The sequence below is a fragment of the Chelonoidis abingdonii genome, chromosome 1 (genome assembly GCF_003597395.2).
Source record: "Chelonoidis abingdonii isolate Lonesome George chromosome 1, CheloAbing_2.0, whole genome shotgun sequence".
In the NCBI taxonomy this organism is placed as follows: domain Eukaryota; kingdom Metazoa; phylum Chordata; order Testudines; family Testudinidae; genus Chelonoidis; species Chelonoidis abingdonii.
Window position 1 is genome coordinate 196,624,078 of NC_133769.1, and position 19,696 is coordinate 196,643,773.

The 19,696-nt window shown below is 40.5% G+C and overlaps 1 protein-coding gene across 1 annotated transcript in view; it reads left to right on the forward strand.

The window, feature by feature from the left end:
- JAM2 (junctional adhesion molecule 2) overlaps window positions 1–19,696 on the forward strand; it is a 54,829-nt gene that overhangs the window by 26,694 nt on the left and 8,439 nt on the right. Inside the window, exons 2-5 of the mRNA XM_032781929.2 lie at window positions 7,955–8,020; window positions 14,811–14,924; window positions 16,348–16,500; window positions 18,321–18,526. Of these exons, the coding sequence (XP_032637820.1) occupies window positions 7,955–8,020; window positions 14,811–14,924; window positions 16,348–16,500; window positions 18,321–18,526 (539 nt within the window). The remainder of the gene's footprint in view (window positions 1–7,954; window positions 8,021–14,810; window positions 14,925–16,347; window positions 16,501–18,320; window positions 18,527–19,696) is intronic.

The window sequence follows — 19,696 nt, forward strand, 5'->3', positions numbered from 1 at the left end:
TGATTTCAGTTACAACACAGAATACAATATATATGAAAATATAGAAAAACATCCAAAATATTTAATAAATTTCAATTGGTATTCGAGTTAATGACGATTAATCGACAGCCCTAATTTTACGCACTACTTTCATGTGATTGATGGCTTTATTAATGCTTGATTAGGCCAGTTGTACAAAATAGACTACTGGCCTTGTGGGGGAGAACACGTGACCTAATCCATCTCTCAAAACTTCTGTCTACAGTGGTCATTTATTTATTTACTTTTTTATATTTATTGTTATTTATACCTGTGGTAAGTAGTCTGTCCTACTGACTTCTGAAGGCAGATCAGAATAGATATAAACACAGAGGTACACACCAAACCACTTTTCTGAAAACAAGTATCTTTTTGGTTTGAGGTTATTTTGGGGTATTTCAAAAGGGTTTGCTTTGCAAAATCTGGACAACGTATTTAAAACTAGTGCCCTCCACCCCTTGTTCTTGCAGATATGAGATCCTTTGAATTTCACACCAGAAAAATTACATTTTGACCAGCTCTAGTTTGAAAAACGTTAGACCACCTTTTCAAACTTGAGTGGTCTGACTTTCAGAGGTTCTGTCCATCCGTGGCTCAACTGACTTTAGTGGCTCAGTACTTCTGGAAATTAGACTTCTCAGTAGTCGCTAATTTTAGGCAATCAAGTTTGAAGTTTAAATCTGTTTTGTTTAACTTGATAAATAAAAAACTGCCTTAAACTAAACATGAAGACCACATCAGAAGATTTTGCCAGTGCTACAGTTTATACTGAACATCATGGAACACTTGTGAGGGAAAACTTTTTGGCATTATGAGCTCATATTTATTTATTTTTTTGTGTTATCCAAGGCATTAACAACTGAATTCCTTTTCTCTCTCACTTTTTAAAACACGATTTTCCCCTAGGATTAAACGCCCTTTCGGATCCTCCACTGCAAGTCTGTAGCAACATTAAAATTCCTACTCTTCAGCTTAGTTGCTGCTCAACAAAACCACTTCTCTCTCTCTCTCTCTTTTTTTTTTTAAACACATGACAAGTTGCACAGATACACTGAGCTATCCATTCTCCTTGTCTATTCCATTGCTGTGAGCATGCAGAGTTCTGAAATTGACAAGAATCTGCTCTCTGAAACACTTGGAGAGGAAGATGATTTAATTTTATTTAGATTTAAATAATGAAAAAAGATCCTTATGCAAGGTTAGAGACGTTCTAACATTAATAATACAGTCAGATCCCAGAAGCGTTAAAGTAATAATTTCAAACAGGAACTCAGCCAGCCCATCTGCCAACAAAAATCTGCTTTCCATGTCTTCATCATTCTGGGAAACATATCCTCAGTCCTCTTCAAAAACAATCAGCTTTTCAGCTTCGTTTATTATCGTTTTAGTCTGAAAAACCCACTCCAAAACTCCATGTTGCAGTGACTCTCCCTCTGCCTGGAGAGAATTGGCCATAGGCTCCTAGTGGAGGGAAGATTAATGCTACATAGGGACTCTTAACCGGCAAAAAAAAAAAAAAAAACTGATGAGATTTCTCCATTGAAGCATTTGGATAGTGTAGAATTATCCTATCTGTTCACTTATATAGCATCAGTCACCATGGCATCTAAATACGGTCTTGTGATCCGCTTTCAGATTCTTGTCTGGTTAGAGGGATTGAGCAAGCAGGAAGAATAGAGGATTAGCCCCGTTGCTTGTGGCTCTGGCCCTCGGGCGAGGGGGAAAACAGTGTCTTGGATATGATAGGTTACCTAGCTGAGGAACTGGAATTTTAACACAATTATAGCAGCTGTCTTGAAAGGCAGATGGTCACAGCAGGCCAAAACAGAAATGCTGGCTCTTGGCAACCTCAACTCCTGACTCTGTGTGTGTGTGTGTGTGTTGAGGGAGGAAGGGGGTTCCCTCTTAACATTATAACTTTTTCTCCTAGGATGAGGATTTTCTGAAAAACACTAAACGCAGGGCTCGAAAAAAATTACTGGACACCTACTAGCCAAGAGGCCAATTTAAGAAGAATAAGAAAGATTTAAAAAAGCAGTCCCACCAGCAAGGTGCATTAATCGATGTGCTAGTGAGAAGTCTTGCCCACTGTGCTAACTTCCTGCTGACAGAATTGGGAGGATGCTGAGATTTCTTCATGATGTTGACCCTGCTTCTTTTTAATTAAGTATTGGACAAATTTGAACACCTCCCCACATCTCTCTGGTTCTTCCCTTCCTTCCCAAGTCTGCTTCAGAGTGATCTTCACTCCTCCCTCTGTTTGATTTCTCCACCACCCTAAACTCCTGCCAGCCATTGCTTGAGGGATCCTCCCACCTATATGGTTACAATAAGTCTGCTGCTACTCCTCACATCTGTCCCAAGTATAGTGACATGGAAATTGACATATTTCTTGTCACTTTCACAGATGCCACATGATCCTTCAAAAGTTATCCCATTACAGATACTCAATTCAAAGGCATTTGTCTATGACCTCACTTGGCTTGGCCAACACCACCAGGATTTGCATACATATCCAATTCCCCTTGCTGATAAATATACAGCTCCAACAGTTCAAGGGTATGGCTACACTGGCACTTTACAGCGCTGCAACTTTTGCACTCAGGGGTGTGAAAAAACTCCGCCCTGAGCGCTGCAAGATACAGCGCTGTAAAGCCTCAGTGTAATCAGTGCTGCAGCGCTGGGAACGCGGCTCCCAGCGCTGCAAGCTACACCCATAGAGGATGTGGTTTACGTGCAGCGGCAGCACTTTGAAATTTCAAGTGTAGCCATACCCTTAGTGTCTGAGTCTTGAAAGGATCAACTCTTAATTCAGTTTCAGGCTATCTTGAGGCTTCCAATTCCTTCAATTTCTAAATCTTGCAGCAGTTATTTTCAGCATCAAATCCTGAATGTTTTAATACCTGTATGCAAGTAAATGGCTGCTGAACAGTTTATATTTCCTTTTCTCTGTTTATACTCTATGCCAGTATCAAATTTCGTAGAACATAGTTCACTTCATATTAAAGTTTTATAAACTTTCAAGAGTGGAAAAAATTGAAACTCATACAATTTTTGGTTAGCAAATCTAAAACTAATACCACATACCATAAAGTGAACCATGGGCTGGGTCTCATCTTCTCGACTTGAATAAACTCTTATACCTTGCAAAAAAGTATCAGTATGCTTCCTTATTCCTATTTGTGGCTAGGAATATGTAGTTACCTTCTGTGACTTGAGTATGTTCTGTTTATGTAGTCTTACTGACTTTTGGTGACTTTTAGTCTTTCCTTTCTTTCTAATTAGTTTCTTCATATTTATTTAATTCCCTTTCCTAATGTTTGGTGCCACCATATCATGTTTATGCTAAGATCCATCCCACTGGGATATTGAACTTAATTATATTATGGTTACTAAACTACAGTTACTTCAGACTAAGTTTTAATATATCCATCACAGTATTGTCTAGGGAACAGTTCAAGTAAGATTCACAGCAAATGCTGCGCAAAATGGGATTGACACCTTATGGCCTTCCCTTTTGTTAACTTTGGTGTCAATAGAATGTAGTGGCTGTCCTGTTAATTCCGTGCTTGGGAAGGTCTGAGGACAGAACTGTCTTTTGCACAGCTTAAATGTGGCAGGGCTTATCCTGGTCTGTGGTGGCAAGGAGTTAAACAGTCTCTGCTGTGTGTGATGGGACATGAAACTGTCCCTGACAATTTAACTCGGGGCACATGGAGTTTTAGCTCACTTCATACATGCCCCAGAGATGCTATTTTCCCACCCACATTTGGGGGTTTATTGCAGGCAACTCTCATCAGGACAGATGAATTCCTAAACCTACAAGATACTTAAATACTTAACCTTTGTTATAAGCAACATGTGGTCTGGAACTTAGCAAAACAAATGTCACATGACTGTTTTCTTTTATATCATAACAATGTTTTGATTCTATTCCCATCTAGTTTCCTGCAATCAAAACAAAGGAAATGCAGTTTGATAGTACGTAATATGCTTTACTTTAGCATTCAAATTACCTAAGGAAATTTCCTGTTGCAGTAGAGTATTTCTAATGGCAAATGTGTGACCTTTGTAGAATTGGCTGTAAACAAGTGAAGTTCAGGTTACTGCAATATGAAAACTGTTTTCCATATAGATATATAGAACATATGGTGGGAGAGATTAGTTGATAAGAGCGTTATCCTTCCATGTAGTATCTTTCCATTACTCTTCTTTAGATGTAGGTTAAAGGGTCCAAAATTATCAACATTTTGAATTTTGAGTAGCTGCCAACAACATCTTGTTCCTCAAGTGACTGTTTAGGGAATTTGTTATCATAACTTTAGAGATGTCTTTTTGTTTGGCTAATTGATCAAAATCATTCAGTGGCTTCTTGTTGTTACAAAAGACCTTTCAGGGAGGAAAAGAGATTGTGTCATATGTGCTGATCATAATGTATTGCTCGCTCACATCTTCCTGCACTTTTTAATTGTCTAACTCCCTCAGTGTATTAGGGAAAATATGCAGTTCTCCCGCAAAAGCAGTTTTCTAATAAGAGTTCACTCAGTAAAATGTAATTGATATCATGACATTGTCCACAGTGTGAATCAAGGAAGGTACCATATTTGTATGTCTTCATCTGTTAAATGTAGTCTTTCTTATTGTGGTTCTACTTACATTTCTTAGTATCTAGGTTTTTAGAATTATACTATTTATGAGAACTGGAAAGGGGGAAGAAATAGACTTTTTTTTTTTATTCCTCCTTTGAAAAAAAACATATTTTCAAGTTTCTAGGAAAATGCATTTAATATGGCTGTGAGTCACATGCATTTGAGTTCATGACTATATTGGAAATAATGCTCTTTATAGTTATATTTTATAAACACTCTACCCAATCATTTGGAACACATCTATGACTCCGAAAGATGTTTGCTAACCAACTAAAAACAAACATTAACCAGAGCCAAAGTGTTTGAATAAAACACTGTTGTTTGTTGTTTTTCCTCTCTAGAAATGTGAAGCAAGAGGTTATTTCAAGGGAAAATATGTAATGTTTGTGAACAGAAATTATAATAACAGTATATTATAGCTGAAAAATAGCTGAGACTGGAAAAACACAGAGATATTTGGAGATATCCCCTCCCCCTTTGTGTTCTTCCCCATCCCAGAAGTATTAACATTAATTAAATGAAGGGGAAAGATATGATTCAGGTGGAAGTAAAATTACAAATTATATTTAAAAATGTAAATGGGTAGCAGGGATCGACAGACATAAAAGGAAATAAGGGGAAAAAATGGAATAAACATGAAGGAAAGCTTTAAAAGATTTGAAAGAAAACAGAGAGAGGCTCAGTACCTTTGCTGGAGTAATAGTTACCCAGAAAAAAATAATGTTGTAGATGGTGGTGGCTGATGTTTAAAGACAGTTAATGTTTCCTTGATCTTAAGAAAAATAATAATCCAATTGGTCTTTGTTTGAGAGGGAACTGTGTTCACTACTTCAGTATTTTAATATAACCTAATTCAAGTAGAGCTTATTTAGCACAGTGGTGAATCCACATCCGAGGTTTCCTTGGCCACCATCTGCTATCCAAGTACTATAAACTTGTTCACAGAGTCATACTAGAAACAAAACTTATATTTCAAGCAAAGGTGGTAATGTTTTTTGGCCGCTGTCAACGTGGTAGAAAAACATGAGTAAAGTTTTCAAAAGCACGTAAGACTCATTGTCAAAAGTGACCAGCATTTAGGCACCTATGTCATCTAGGTATTTTTTTGAAAATTTCATCCCATGTCTGCATAATGCAAACTGTAGTTATAATAACTCTGCCTTAAACCACAATCGCATTTAAGTGTTGTTTAAATAGGTTTGTTACTAGGCATGATCTGGCCAGGATGACTATTATAAATTATACGTACTGCACTAAGGCCTCCAGTCAGGGATCAGGGCCCCATTATTCTAGCCACTGTACACACATGTGTGCATGCACACTCTCACTCTCTGCAGACAGCCCTTGCCCCAAACAGCATGATGAACCCAAACCATGTTGTAACCGTTTAGGCCACAACCATATTTACACTATGCTTGAGTACAGTGATTAAATTAAGTTGCTTGCCATGTGTAGATGGGATTAAAGAGAAGCCTGGAATGAGAAATCCAGTAAGGGAGGTGGGAACTAGGGGATCTGAAATAGAATGGGTCTAAGATGCACAGATGAGGAAGTTGCGACAAAGTATAGCTTGTTAGAAACACTTCCAGCTTCATTTGGAAATCCGCTGTTGGTTAATGCAGGTGCTCCTAATAGGAAATGCTATATAATAAGTGGCACATTCTGTACCAGCTGTAACTTCTGGATGGTCTCCATATGTAAACCCAGGTAGAGCACACTAGGGATCCACCTTGATGTCACAAAGGCAAGTGTGAGGATGGCATAAGTCCTGCACTTCTAAGGGCCCAGTCCCCTCCTCCGTCTTACCTGTCACCCCTCCCCCCCGTGCACACACACATGCACTGCTGATCTGTTAGCAAAAGCATCACCCTCAATTCCTTGTCTATGCTTCCATCTGACACTGGTGCTAGATGGCTGCTGCATATATAGAATTCCCTAAATACCTTCCCATCATCGCCCCTATTTGGGATGTTGAGCTTCAGCACACTTCTTGTTTCTGAGGGAGTGAGTTATTTGTTGTCCTGAAGCTTCAAAAAACTGAGAGATGGAGGCTGCAGGTAACCACATCTGAAATGGAGATCACGAGGCACCTACAGAAAAATAAACTGCAAACCCCTTTATTAGAGTAACAGCCAATAGGGTTAATAGGAGGCTGGGATGCTCTCTCCAGGGGAATTATACCATTCCAGGATAGAACAAGATGGTGATATCATCAACATTTTTGTAAGAAGTATTGTCCGCATGGGCAAACCTGGTTTTGTGGGATTAGATTAGGAGTAATTGTACATTGAGATTTTATGTCATATGATGGTGGGTGCTGCCACAAAAGTGATGGTTACTGTGTTTTAGGATATGTCTATGTTACAGCCACTACGGTGGCACAGCTGCAGTGCTGCAACGCTGTAGTGTAAACGCTTCTTACATCGACAGGTTTTCTCCATCAATGTAGTTAATCCACCTCTCTGAGAGGTGATAGCTAGGTTGATAGAATAATCCCTTCTATGACCTAGCTGTATCTACACCAGGGATTAGGTCAACACAACTCTGTCACCCAGAAGGTGAAATTTTTCATAGCCCTGAGCAACAAAGCTAGGTTGATCTAATTTTCAAGTGTAGACCAGGCCTTCATGGCTGATCTATTAAAGTTGCAGAGAGAATAGGAGAGGTCCAAGAAGAAAGGGAATGTATGAGAAAATGGAGATGCTCAGTGTTGAGATGTGGGGAGGGAAAAGATGAGAACCTTTTATTCAGGTAACTTTTAACACTCATGCACTAACAGTTATAATCCAGCAGTAGACGTGTGTGTTCAGGTACAGCTGTGATTACAGCAGAGGGAATACACTTACAGATTAATGCAAGTTCTCCATCTATGCCCTATTGAAAATAGCAGATTTTGAAGGAAAATTTACAGATGCAGGTTTAAAAGCTTATTGTTGTCCTGGTTCTATAATAATATCCAGCTCTTCTGTCACGCTACTTGTCAGTAGCTCTCTGAGCTGTTTATAAATGAGGTCAGTATCATTATCCCCATTTTACAGATGGGAAAACTACAGCACAGAATGTTAAAGTGACTTACTCAAGGTTACCCAGTTAGCTGATAGCTAAGCCAGGAGCAGAGCCCGGGTCTCCCAAGTCCCAATCATGTCCAATCACCAAAGAGCCTCATTTAGCATATGGAGGTTTATAACTAAGCCTGGGAGCACTGTTCTCTAAAATTGACTGAAGCACGTGTGCAATGGAAATATCTGTTGTCTGAATTAGTTTGTTTTTGTTTTTCCCTCTTGCAGATCGTAAAGCATATGGAATCTCTGTCAAAACGGACAATCAGCATGTTACAGCAAAGGAGTTTCAGGGTACAGTATGTGCATGGGCATCACTGCATTTATATATAAATATATATAACACAAGAAACTGTTTAAAGAACATTATTAGGGTTCCAAAGTCAAGCACTCAAAAGTGAGGAAATTAAAGTTGTGTTCAATCTTAATTCATCCCCCTTGTGTGTATGCATTATGATATAGCATTTAATTACATGATCACATAGTATTCTGCCAGCTTCCGTGCACAGGATGAAGAGTGCTCAATTAATGAGCAAATTGCTCCTGGTTGCCCTGTGTGGCCCTGTACCTTACTGACTATTCATTGTTCAAATCCTGGTCTGAAGACATAATTATAAATTTCCTCATGGTCTGTTCAGCGGCACTCATCACTATTTTATCTGAATGCTTCAAACACTAACTAATTTATTCTCTCAACACCCCGGTGACATGAGAAGTGGTTATCATCCCAATTTTACAGACTGGGAACTGAGGCACAGAGAGAGGAGGGTCAAAAGTATCCACTAATTTTAGGGGCCCAAAATGAGACACATAGGACCTGATTTTTCAGAATATTTAGTACCATATAGAACTTTATATGTTCAAAGTGCATCTCCTATTGACGTGCAATTGTCGGTACTCAGCACTTCTGCAATTGAGTCCCCAGGGTCTCAAGTCCAGCACCCAGAAAATGAGGAACAGGCAGTTGGTGATCATCTGTGAAAAGTTTGGCTTAAGTGACTAGTCCAACATCACACAAATTGTGGCAGAGGCAGCGAGAGAATCCAGTTATCCTGGACAGCATTCAACTGTTTTAACCATGAGACCTTCCCTTCTGTTCCTGCAATCCCCTGCATCATCCATGACAAACCTTCCAACATCTGCTACAAGTGAGTCAGGGATCTTATAGACAATAGCCTCCTTCATTACATGTCATTGATTCATCCTCAGAGCAGGTCCATTCTGTGCACTGAATGAGTCAGGGGTCCTTTGGAAAAAAAGTCATCCTTTAATTTATATGCATAAAGGGGGACCGAATTAAGGCACCTTACTTGTGTCATTTCCTAACATTTGAGTGCTTGACTTTGCAACCTAAATGTTCCTTTAACATAGTTTGGTTTGGCTTTCTAATTTCATAGGTCTTTTTTTTAAAAAAATCCCAGTAGGTTCAGGTTAGTGGGTGACACTTATATTGGTATGTAGTTCCATGTGTTTGGGGGTTATGTTGGTCTTAATTCCATGTGTTGAGTTTATTTTGGTTTTTTTATTGCATAAACTATCCCAGCTGCCCTTTTGCCTACCAATTCCTTTTTTGCAAATTTCATGTAGGATTCACGGCAGAATTGGATCTTCTGGAGGGACTTGAATAAGAGGGCAATGGTCTGGTGTAGTAGTAGCTTGGGAAGGTGACCATGTGTAGGGAGTCACATAAAGCATAAAGACAGCTAGGGGAGAATCGGAAGAACAGGGCAACAAGACTGGCATCATTTGACAGAGTGGAGGGAGCAAAGGAGTGGCGGGGGAGGGAGAGACAAGATTTGGTAATAGGGAAGAGCAGCATTCTATAGGGACTTGAAGGTGGTGACAAGAAGTGTGAATTTAGTGAGGAGGGTGGCACCAGTGAAGCACTCAAAGGGATTGGTGATGTGTACAGATTGGCCAGTTCAGAAGGTGATCCTAGTGGCTGTAGTTTGCATTTTTCTGGAAGGGGGTGACATATGAGTGTAGGCAAATAAACAAACATGCTGATGGAAATGCAGTAATGTCAGAGGTGGTCCCTCTGAGGCAGGGTTGAACTATATTGGTGAGGAAAGCTTGTGTTTCCAGTATCTCTGCAAACTCATTCTGTAGATGAAAAAGACTTTGATCTCTAGGGTTGTCACCCTGGCACCTCTCATAAGCAATAATGTCACTTCTTAAAAAATGAACGCAGAAAAATATTAAATAAGATTTCAGAGCTCAGAAAGGATGAGAGAATGGGAACAGTGGGCTACCACGGCTATTGGGCCTTCTTTATGAAGGCTTGGCTGATTTTTGTCTCATTGTATGGCTCACCCCCTACTCTTCTTTCCTGCAGTGCACATGCTAGTGGAGGACTTGTTTGTTAATACTTTGCATAGGCAGTTTCTGATCACACCCATACTCTTACCTAACAGCAAAGCAGGAACGCTAGAGCCCACTCAGATGTCTGTTATGTGCAGCTGATTTGAACTGCGCTCCGGAGGACCAGGTCAGGAAGTAAGCTATGACAGTAATTCAGTGGGGTAGAGGTGTATGCACATTGGGCATAGGCACACTGCTCCCTCACCACTGTTCACAGCTGGTGAGTTGCTCCAATGACTGGTAACTCTTTTATATTTCCTCTTTTTGCTTCATTTTCAACCTACTGTTCTCTTTTTCCTGTCTTATGTGTCTGTTTGTTTTCCACCTGTTCTGTCCCTGGGTTGTGTCTGTATCCCATCTCTTAGCACATTCCCTCTAATTCCTATATCTCTATCCCTTTTCTCTCTGCTCTCCTGTCTTTGGTTGGTTTAATCTTGTGCTTACTATGGAGAGCCAAGGAACCATAATTTGGCATCCTCTCTGCTGTACTCCTACTCAGCAGCATTTCCCTTAGCAGCGTCAATGCCAGAATAAAATGGAAAATGAGAAGTGTGCCAGCTTTATCAAGCTGCATCTTGTGGAAAGGAGCTACTTTGAAAGGGCGTGAAGTGCTACTGTGCAGGCATCTATAATACTAACAGTGAATTTCATAAGATTTAAATGCATGGCAAAAACCATGCAGGGGCTCAGCTCCCTTCCCTTCAATCTCCAAGCCCCACATCAGTGTTTGATCACTATGTCCTGGTCTACACTACGAGTTTAGATCGAATTTAGCAGTGTTAGATCGATTTAACCCTCACCCATCCATACAACAAAGCCGTTTTTGTCGACTTAAAGGGCTCTTAAAATCAATTTCTATACTCCTCCCCAACAAGAAAATTAGCGCTGAAATCAACCCTGCTGGGTCGAATTTGAGGTAGCGTGGACACAATTCAATGGTATTGGCCTCCGGGAGCTATCCCAGAGTGCTCCATTGTGACCGCTCTGGACAACACTCTCAACTTAGATGCACTGGCCAGGTAGACAGGCAGCAGTGCCATGTGAAGCTTAAGGAGCTCAGGCAAGCCTACCAAAGAACCAGAGAGGCAAACGGCTGCTCCCATTCAGAACCCCAGACCTGCTGCATCTGTGATGAGCTGCATGCCGTTCTAGGAGGTGCCCCTTCTACCCACCCCTGTGCTTCCCTCCTCCTCCACCTCTCCCAGGCTACCTTGCAGTTATCCCCCCATTTGTGTGATGAATTAATAAAGAATGCATGAATTTGAAACAATAATGACTTTATTGCCTCTGCAAGCAGAGATCAAAGGGGGGCAGGGAAGGCAGTTGGCTTACAGGGAAGTAGAGTGAACCAAGGGATCAAGTTTTCATCAAGGAGAAACAGACAGAACTTTCACACTAGCTTGGCCAGTCATGAAACTGGTTTTCAAAGCTTCTCTGATGCACAGCGTGCCGTGCTGTGCTCTTCTAACTGCCCTGGTGTCTGGCTATGCGTAATCAGTGGCCAGGTGATTTGCCTCATCTTCTCATCCCACCATAAATGTCTCCCCCTTACTCTCTCAGATATTGTGGAGCACACAGCAAGCAGCAATAACAATGGGAATATTGGTTTTGCTGAGGTCTAACCGAGTCCCGTAAACTTGCCAACGAGCTTTTAAATGTCCAAAGGCACATTCTACCACCATTCTACACTTGCTCAGCCTATAGTTGAACTGCTTCTTACTACTGTCCAGGCTTCATGAGCCATGTGTGCAAAGGGTAGGCTGGGGTAGGTGCGACTGTGCGTTGTTACTGACTGGGAGAGCAGCCTGAGGCAGAAGCCTCTAGCTGGCATGATATTCCAGGCAGGACTGAATCTCCATTAGACAAAACTTAAAGAAGAGAATGACCAGGAGTCATTCCCATTTTTGTCCAGGTGCCCCCAACCGACCTCACTGAGGTCAGCCAGAAGCACCCACGAGACGATGACAACGGTTAGCAGTCATATTGCACCATCTGCTGTAGGCAAGGCAAGGGGATGCTGCTGTGTAGCACTGCAGTATCGTATCTGCCAACAGCACCCAGGAGACATACGGTGACAGTGAGCTGAGTGGGCTCCATGCTTGCCGTGGTATGTCGTCTGCATGAGTAACCCAGGAAAAAAGGCGAGAAACCATTTTTTGCCATTGCTTTCATGGAGGGAGGGAGGGGGGCCTGGCGACATGTACCCAGAAACACCTGCAACAATGTTTTTGCCCCATCAGGCATTGGGAGCTCAGCCCAGAATTCCAATGGGCAGAGGAGACTGTGGGAACTGTGGGATAGCTACCACAGTGCAACGCTCCAAAAGTCGATGCTAGCCTTGGTACTGTGGATGCACACCGCTGAATTAATGTGCTTAGTGGGGACACACACAACCTAAAAAATCAACTTCTGTTAAATAGACCTAATTTTGTAGTGTAGACATACCCTAAGAGTGTGTAGCTTTGCATTTGTGTTGTTTTAATGAAGTCATGGAGGTGGAAAGCAATGGATATTTCAGTACATGCCCAAGTGTTTGAGGTTGAGAATAAGGAATATGAAGAAATTAATTTTCAAATCTAACTCTACATCAGTCATGTATTACCAAGTTTGAAATAAGTTTATCTTGGTAATTTAACTTTAATTACCATTTCTGAATGTAGGTGAATGGATTTTCCTACCTTCCACTTAGCAGTCAAACACAGCCAAAACATATTTTAGTGACTTTTCCTTCATGTAATGAGTTGCATACTAGTAATCAGTTTTCCATTCACCCTTCTTTGTGCTTACCCAACCTTGTTTTCCCCCTTGACTATTCATTTTTCTCACCCAATTCTCTCACCTTCCCACCAATTGCCTTTTCTCTCTCTTCCTTAGAGTTCTGTGTTCTTAGTTCAGCCTCTACTTAAAAATACCTTGAATAGAATTCTTCTACCTCTCCATCTTGATACTGTCTCCTCAATTCTTCCTGTCCCTCTCCTCCTCCTTTGTCCAGTCTTTCTCCTCACTGCCTCCCACTCCTTTTAGTCTCCCCACTCCTCACGCTATCTAACAGCGCCTCTCTTCCTGGTTTATTTGGGCATAAGCTTTCGTGGATACCCACGAAAGCTTATGCCCAAATAAACCTGTTAGTCTTTAAGGTGCCACTGGACTCCTTGTTTTTGTGGATACAGACTAACACGGCTACCCCCAGATACTCTCTTCCTGGTGACTCTCCTCCCCTGTTGCTGAGTACAATGAAGGGAACTAAGCAGCTGAGTACAACCTTAGGGAACTAAGGTTGAGGGGATCTGCACCACACTTTCTCCCCTCCATATAACCCTTCCCACCCCAGCAGGAGAGGAGGAGGAGGAAGTGATTACATCGTGTGAACTAAGCACTATGCTTCCTCTGTTCTCTCCCTCCTCACAGGCAAGAGTCAGAGTGACCTCAATATTGCCCCTCTGCATTTTCTCCTTCCCTCTCCCAGCTCTGAAATGAGAGTCTGAGCAGTAGAGAGAGAGAGAGAGAGAGAGAGAGAGACAGTGCAAGTCTCATCCCCAGAGTGTAGGTGAATTATAGGCTTGCAACACTAAAACTCAGCTGCCTTCACTTCAGTTAGATGCAAATAAAGTTAGGCACTCCTGGGCTCAGACAGCAATCGCAAAGGCCAACAGTAAAAGACCCAGAGCATAGGCGGGAATTGACTAATGTTTTTCATTGTTAGAAAGGCAACAAAACAAAAACAAAAGGGAAAGGAAACTTCAATAAATCTTAAAGTACAGGAAGGCCACCGCCTATCCCACTCCACCTGCAGTCAGGAATTTCTGACTTCCTCAGCTAAGTACAGAACACACATTTTGTAAAGCATTGTGTATTTCTCTTTGGAACAGGATGCCTTCCTGTCACTGGATTTTTCTTTAAAGTTGGATTGCTTCTTTAATATCTTATCTCATTTTGTGTGTGATCTTATTGCTTATGACAAATGCCAGACTGGAGCTCTGAAGCCTCGGCTCTGGTCTGGAAGGACAAATAGTAGGGGTGAATAACTCTGTCTCCATCATTTACTCAGTCCTTAGTTTCTTCAGCTGAGATTGGTAACAAGAGTGCAAATTAAAGCAGGGCTGTTGTGTATGCTTTTGAGATGTGGACACTTGTTCACTGGAAATCGGATACACCCCATCAAAGGTATAAAAGTCTTTGGTCCCTATAAATATGACCTGTATATGAAGGGCTCAGCATAGGTGAAAGGCTCTGTATTGCATTGCCAGCCTCCTAAGCCATCTGCTCTACCCCTTCCCCTTGAAAAAGAAATTAAAGATCGAGGCTTTCCACTGGAGGTTTTAAACTATAGAGAGATTGGAGGTAGTCAAAGATTTTTCATAATTATACTAGTGTTCTTTTCTTCCTTAGGCCAATCTGTACTAGAAAAGGTATGTCAGTAGAGCTGTACCAGCAAACCCATCTAGTAGACACATACTTTCTACTGCCAAAAATGTGGTTTTGCCTGTATAACTTATACCAGTTCTCTTTAAAGCTCTACCGACTTTACATTCTCTCTCTAAATTCTGTTCTCCATTACACTTGTTTATATTTGGAGTAAATACAATAACGTCAATTTTAAGAGCAGGATTTGATTGTCACTGAAGACTGAAGCCCTTTAATAGGAAGAATATTATGATCAGTACTTTGTAATTGTACCAAGATACAGAGCTAAAACAGTGATCATCTGTTTTGTTTTCCCTAGAGGCTATGCTTAGCTGTAAGTACTCAGCTGGAAAGGGTATTATTCCAAGAGTAGAATGGAAGAAACTCACAACCCGCGATGTCTCATTTGTGTACTACAAAGGTGACTTAGTAGGTAAGAAGCTGCAAACTTGTAGACTGATGGATTAAAATGAAATTGCTAAAATGCAGTTTGGTTTCTTTTCTGAAGAGAATAACAATGACAAAAGGACTTCCCAGAATTGGTTTTCGAAGAGCATAGTCTTGAATAGCTTTCCATGCTAATAGCTACTATGTCTTTGATGGTATTAAATATTTTAACTTGGAGATATAGATGAGTCTTTTATACTGTTCCATTTAGACTTCAGAAATGGCATTGCAGGTTCCCTGAATCCTTCCATAACCTGAGCGCATTTAAATAAAATTATCTGTCTTTATTGAAAACTTTATGATCCTCAGAACAAGCTTCTGAAAGATTCTTTAAAATAAAGCTGAAGACTTGAACATAAATGTCATAGTAATATATGCAGTGTAGCAGCATATTTTAAATACACCCCCATTCTTTTTAGGACTAGAACATAAGAATAAGTGTTCTTTCTTAAAATGACTCATTTCAGCTTTCCATTTTGAGTGAAAAGTGCATCTCGGTGGTACCGTATACGTTAGCTATTTTTATTGTAGCCTTGTTCAAAAAGTTGTAGTTATTTTTTTCTGTTTTCAATGGGAAGTTAGTTTTGCCCTCATAACACACCCACTCCCATAACTCAAATGTCTGAAAGAATTTTGTTCCAACTTAAAAAAAAAGAAATCACCTTTAACCAGAGACCAAGTATAGAAAAAAATCAGCCCACAAGGTGAAAGATATGTGATAACGGAACTGTAACGGAGTCTGGATTTTTTGAAAGCTTAACTAGAGAGCTTTTGGCCAACGTTCTCTGTCTATAATAAATGTCACTTTTAAATTTCTTAGATGATGCAGATTTCACCAAGCCACACAAGAGCATTGGGGAAATGCATGTGCTCCCAAATTCAAGATGGGTCTTGGGATTCCAACTCTATAGGCTGTTGGAAACTGGCTGTGTTTCATAAGTGATGCCTTTGGTTTGTGAACAAAGGGTGTAGGGTTTGGGCTTAAAGTATCACCTTGTTGCCCCTAAAACTTATTTGTAGAGTGGAAGTGATAGTATCTTTGGAGAAAAGTGCTCATATTTATTGTCCTTCAGTGGAAAATGAGGCACAAAGATGGTCAAGATTGAAGAAGCAGCAGAGAATCCTGTGGCACCTTATAGACGAACAGACGTTTTGGAGCGTATTCACCCACGAAAGCTCACGCTCCAAAACGTCTGTTAGTCTATAAGGTGCCACAGGATTCTCTGCTGCTTTTACAGATCCAGACTAACACGGCTACCCCTCTGAAGATTGAAGAAGTGAGCAATGATTGATGACTAGATGCATTGTGAGGTTTCGAGATGAGCCAATGATGCACAGTGATATTTTATTTTTATAACAGGCTTGAACTGCAAGAAATACTTTTCCAACTGTCATATTCTCTTTTAAAGGTGATCTGAAAGGCCGAGCAGAGATGATAGATTCAAGCATACGAATTAGAAATGTGACCAGAAAAGATTCTGCGAGATACCGTTGTGAAGTTAGTGCGCCGACTGAACGGGGACAAAATCTGGCAGAGACTATTATTACTCTCACAGTGTTGGGTAGAAACCTAACTTTGACTATGGGTTTTGTTGAGGTCAATCCTAAAGGCAGGGGGATAGGGGGAATTCAGTGTGGATATTTTTCCTCATGCACTCTTTTATTCATAACATTGTTTGCCAAATGAATGATAAACTGTACATTCTTTTCTGGCTTCTCTTTAATATTTTCACAAACTGCATTTACCTTCTTTTGACCAGCTCTAACAAATAATTAATAATAGGGAACAAATCTACTCTCACAGAATCATTTCTGAAATTTTGGCCTGTATATTAAGGCTTGGATTGTCAAATGGGCCTAAGGGAGTTGGGCACACAGCTCTCATTGACTTTTAGTGAAAGTGGGTACCTAATTCTTAGGCCCCATTGAATTTCCCAACGCCAAAGCAACTATGACAGCTTAAAGTGCATTGATAATCACTCTGTTGATAGAAATTTCAAATCCAAAACACACAACTGTGAAGAGGCCAGTACTAGCTCCAGATTCTGATTAGGTTACAAGTAAAACTCAGAGGTCTTCTCCTTGTCCACCTAACAAAATTGCACATAGAAATACTGGCCTCTCTTCTGGAGAAACCCATGTCTGGGCTGGCAGAAATGTTTTCTGGATCGAGGCACACTGGCAAACCTGTGTATGGAAAAGGCTTCACTGGATCTTTTTCAGCAACTGCCAGTATGAAGACTGGCTGATGTTCCTCATTCATAAGTGCTGGAATTGCCTTGAAGTGGTTTCTGTTATAAAATACTCCTGGGGGAATTCTGTGCCAAAAAATTAAAAATTCTGCAACAAAAAATTAAAAATTCTGCACACAATATTTTGAAATTCTGCAAAATTCTCCATATTTTATTTGTCAAAATAACAAATATGATCACACCAGTTTCAATTTTTTTGGTTATTTATTTCAAAATACCTGTCAGCAAATATGTCTGTAACAATGCAGACAATAAAAAAGATTCAGGGAATGTTTTTTGACAAATAGATTCCTTATCGGCATATCAGTACAGAACACAAAGCAAAGTGGGTATTTTTTTCATTTTTAAAAAAAGGCACAGTTTGGTGATTCTTGGCCTTTGGTGGTGACTGAGCAAATGTCTGAAGTATCATACTGTGACTAGAGCAGTTCAAAAAATTTTAATGAAAGTTTTTCCACCAAAAATTACTTCTCAAACTACATGAATTTTTTTTCCTGTGAAAACATGTAATTTGAAACTTTTTTGAAACCAAGGGAAATTCTTTTCCTTTCTTTCCTTTTCCCCCTCTTCACTAGTTCAGGGGGAAAAAATGGGGAAGGGAAAGAGGGAGTTGAGAGGAAGATGCTCAAAAAAAAAAAGTGTAGGGGGGCAGATTGTTTCAAATAAGTGGAAACAACAAGAACAAAATATTTCAACCAAAAAAAAAAATCCATGGAAAGTTTTGCCTGACTCCACATCCCCTTGAGTCCGTGGAACTAAGTGCTTTGCTGGCAGGATGGAGGTGGGGAGGAAGGGTTGAGAAGCTGATCTTGGATTGGATGGTAGCGACAGGGAGCAGAACAAGGGAGAGGCAGCACCAGTTTGAAGGGACTGAGAGCAAGGTGCTCCTTCCCTTTCCAGGGTCCTAGCAAACCAAGGATTTTTCTGCGTTCTCATTTAGTGGGGTGTGACCCACTGGTCACCTCTGGTGATCTCGTTCTTGGCCATGCCCCACCAGTCTATCCTGTTAATTAATACATCATGGGTTTCTTTGGATTGTCTCTGATGCCTAAGCAAATGTTGAAATAGAAATGTGAATGTTAATTTAAAACACTTAAACTGTCAAATAACAAATGTTTTTCATTGTTCAGTGGCCTCTGCAGCTCCATCGTGTGAAGTGCCCAGCTCAGCGATGAGTGGAACAGTAGTACAACTGAGTTGTAAAGAAAATGAAGGGTCTCCTGCTTCTGAGTACAAGTGGTATAGGAATGGTGTTGCTTTACTGGAAAATACAGGAACAGGCAGTGCTAAAAGAGAAAACATTTCTTACACTATGAATAAAAAGACTGGAACATTGGTAAGATCTTGTCCAACTCCTTCTTTCAGACACAAAAGTCAAAAGAAAACTAAATGTATTATTCATGTTACACTATGACCAAGGATCAGGGCCTCATTGTGCTAGGCATTGTGCAGATGAGAAACAAACAAAAAAAAGTCCATGCCCCAGAGAGCTCACAACCTACATGTCAGACAGAATACAACAGGTGGATGAAATACACAAACTAGGTGAGAGTGGAATGAAAGGATGAGGTAAAATAATTTAGCAGAGTTTTACAAAATAAACAGAAGTTATAGCTTGCCACGTGCGTAACCAGTGCCAGATCTGGCATCACAGTGCTAAGTTTTTTCAGGAGGGATTTAAAAGAAAATAAAGTGGGCATCTTGACAAACTTCCATGGAGGGTTATTCCCAGGCATGGAGGGCAACATCAGAGAAACAGATGTTTAGGAAATGTAAAAGTAACTTTCCAGATATACTTAGAGGGCCCAATCCTGCACCAGTAAAGACTGGAAGCAGGAGCCAGGCCCCAAATCCGCATAGGTATCTTTTCCAGAACTATACACCTCTTTTGAAGAGGCTTCCATGGATGCTTTTCAATTTTTATTAATACATTTTAGTCCAAGACTTTCCAATGTGACTAGTAATTTTGGGCACCTCACTTTTATGAAAGATCAAAGTCCGATACCTTAGAGGAGTCTGATTTTCAGAAGGTGAATGATCAGCACACTCTTAAAATCCCACCCCTTTAAGGTGTGTCAAACTGAGTACCCAAAATCACTAGTCACCTCTGAAAATCTTGTGGCTCTCAGAGAGCGAGCCTAATTTCAAAGGCCACTGAAGTCAATGGAAAGACACCCACTGAGTTTGATGAGTTTGGGAAAGTCCCCACCTCTCCCTTTCTTGTTGTTTATGTGAAATAGTCATCAGTTTCATCATACATCATTTTGTAAAAAAAGAAAAAATAACCCATAGTTCAAAGAACTAATTGTCTAAATGGTATCAGTGCAGTGTCCCTTGTCCCTCAACCTCCTAATTTTAAATCACATGGTGATAACTAGGGCTGGTTGGGAGTTTTTTATCTGAATGATTTTCTAACAGAAATGCAGTTTCCACAAAACTGAAATTTTCCACAGGGAAATTTTGAGTTTGCTGAAAAAATTCAACTTTCCACTACAAAAATCAAAAT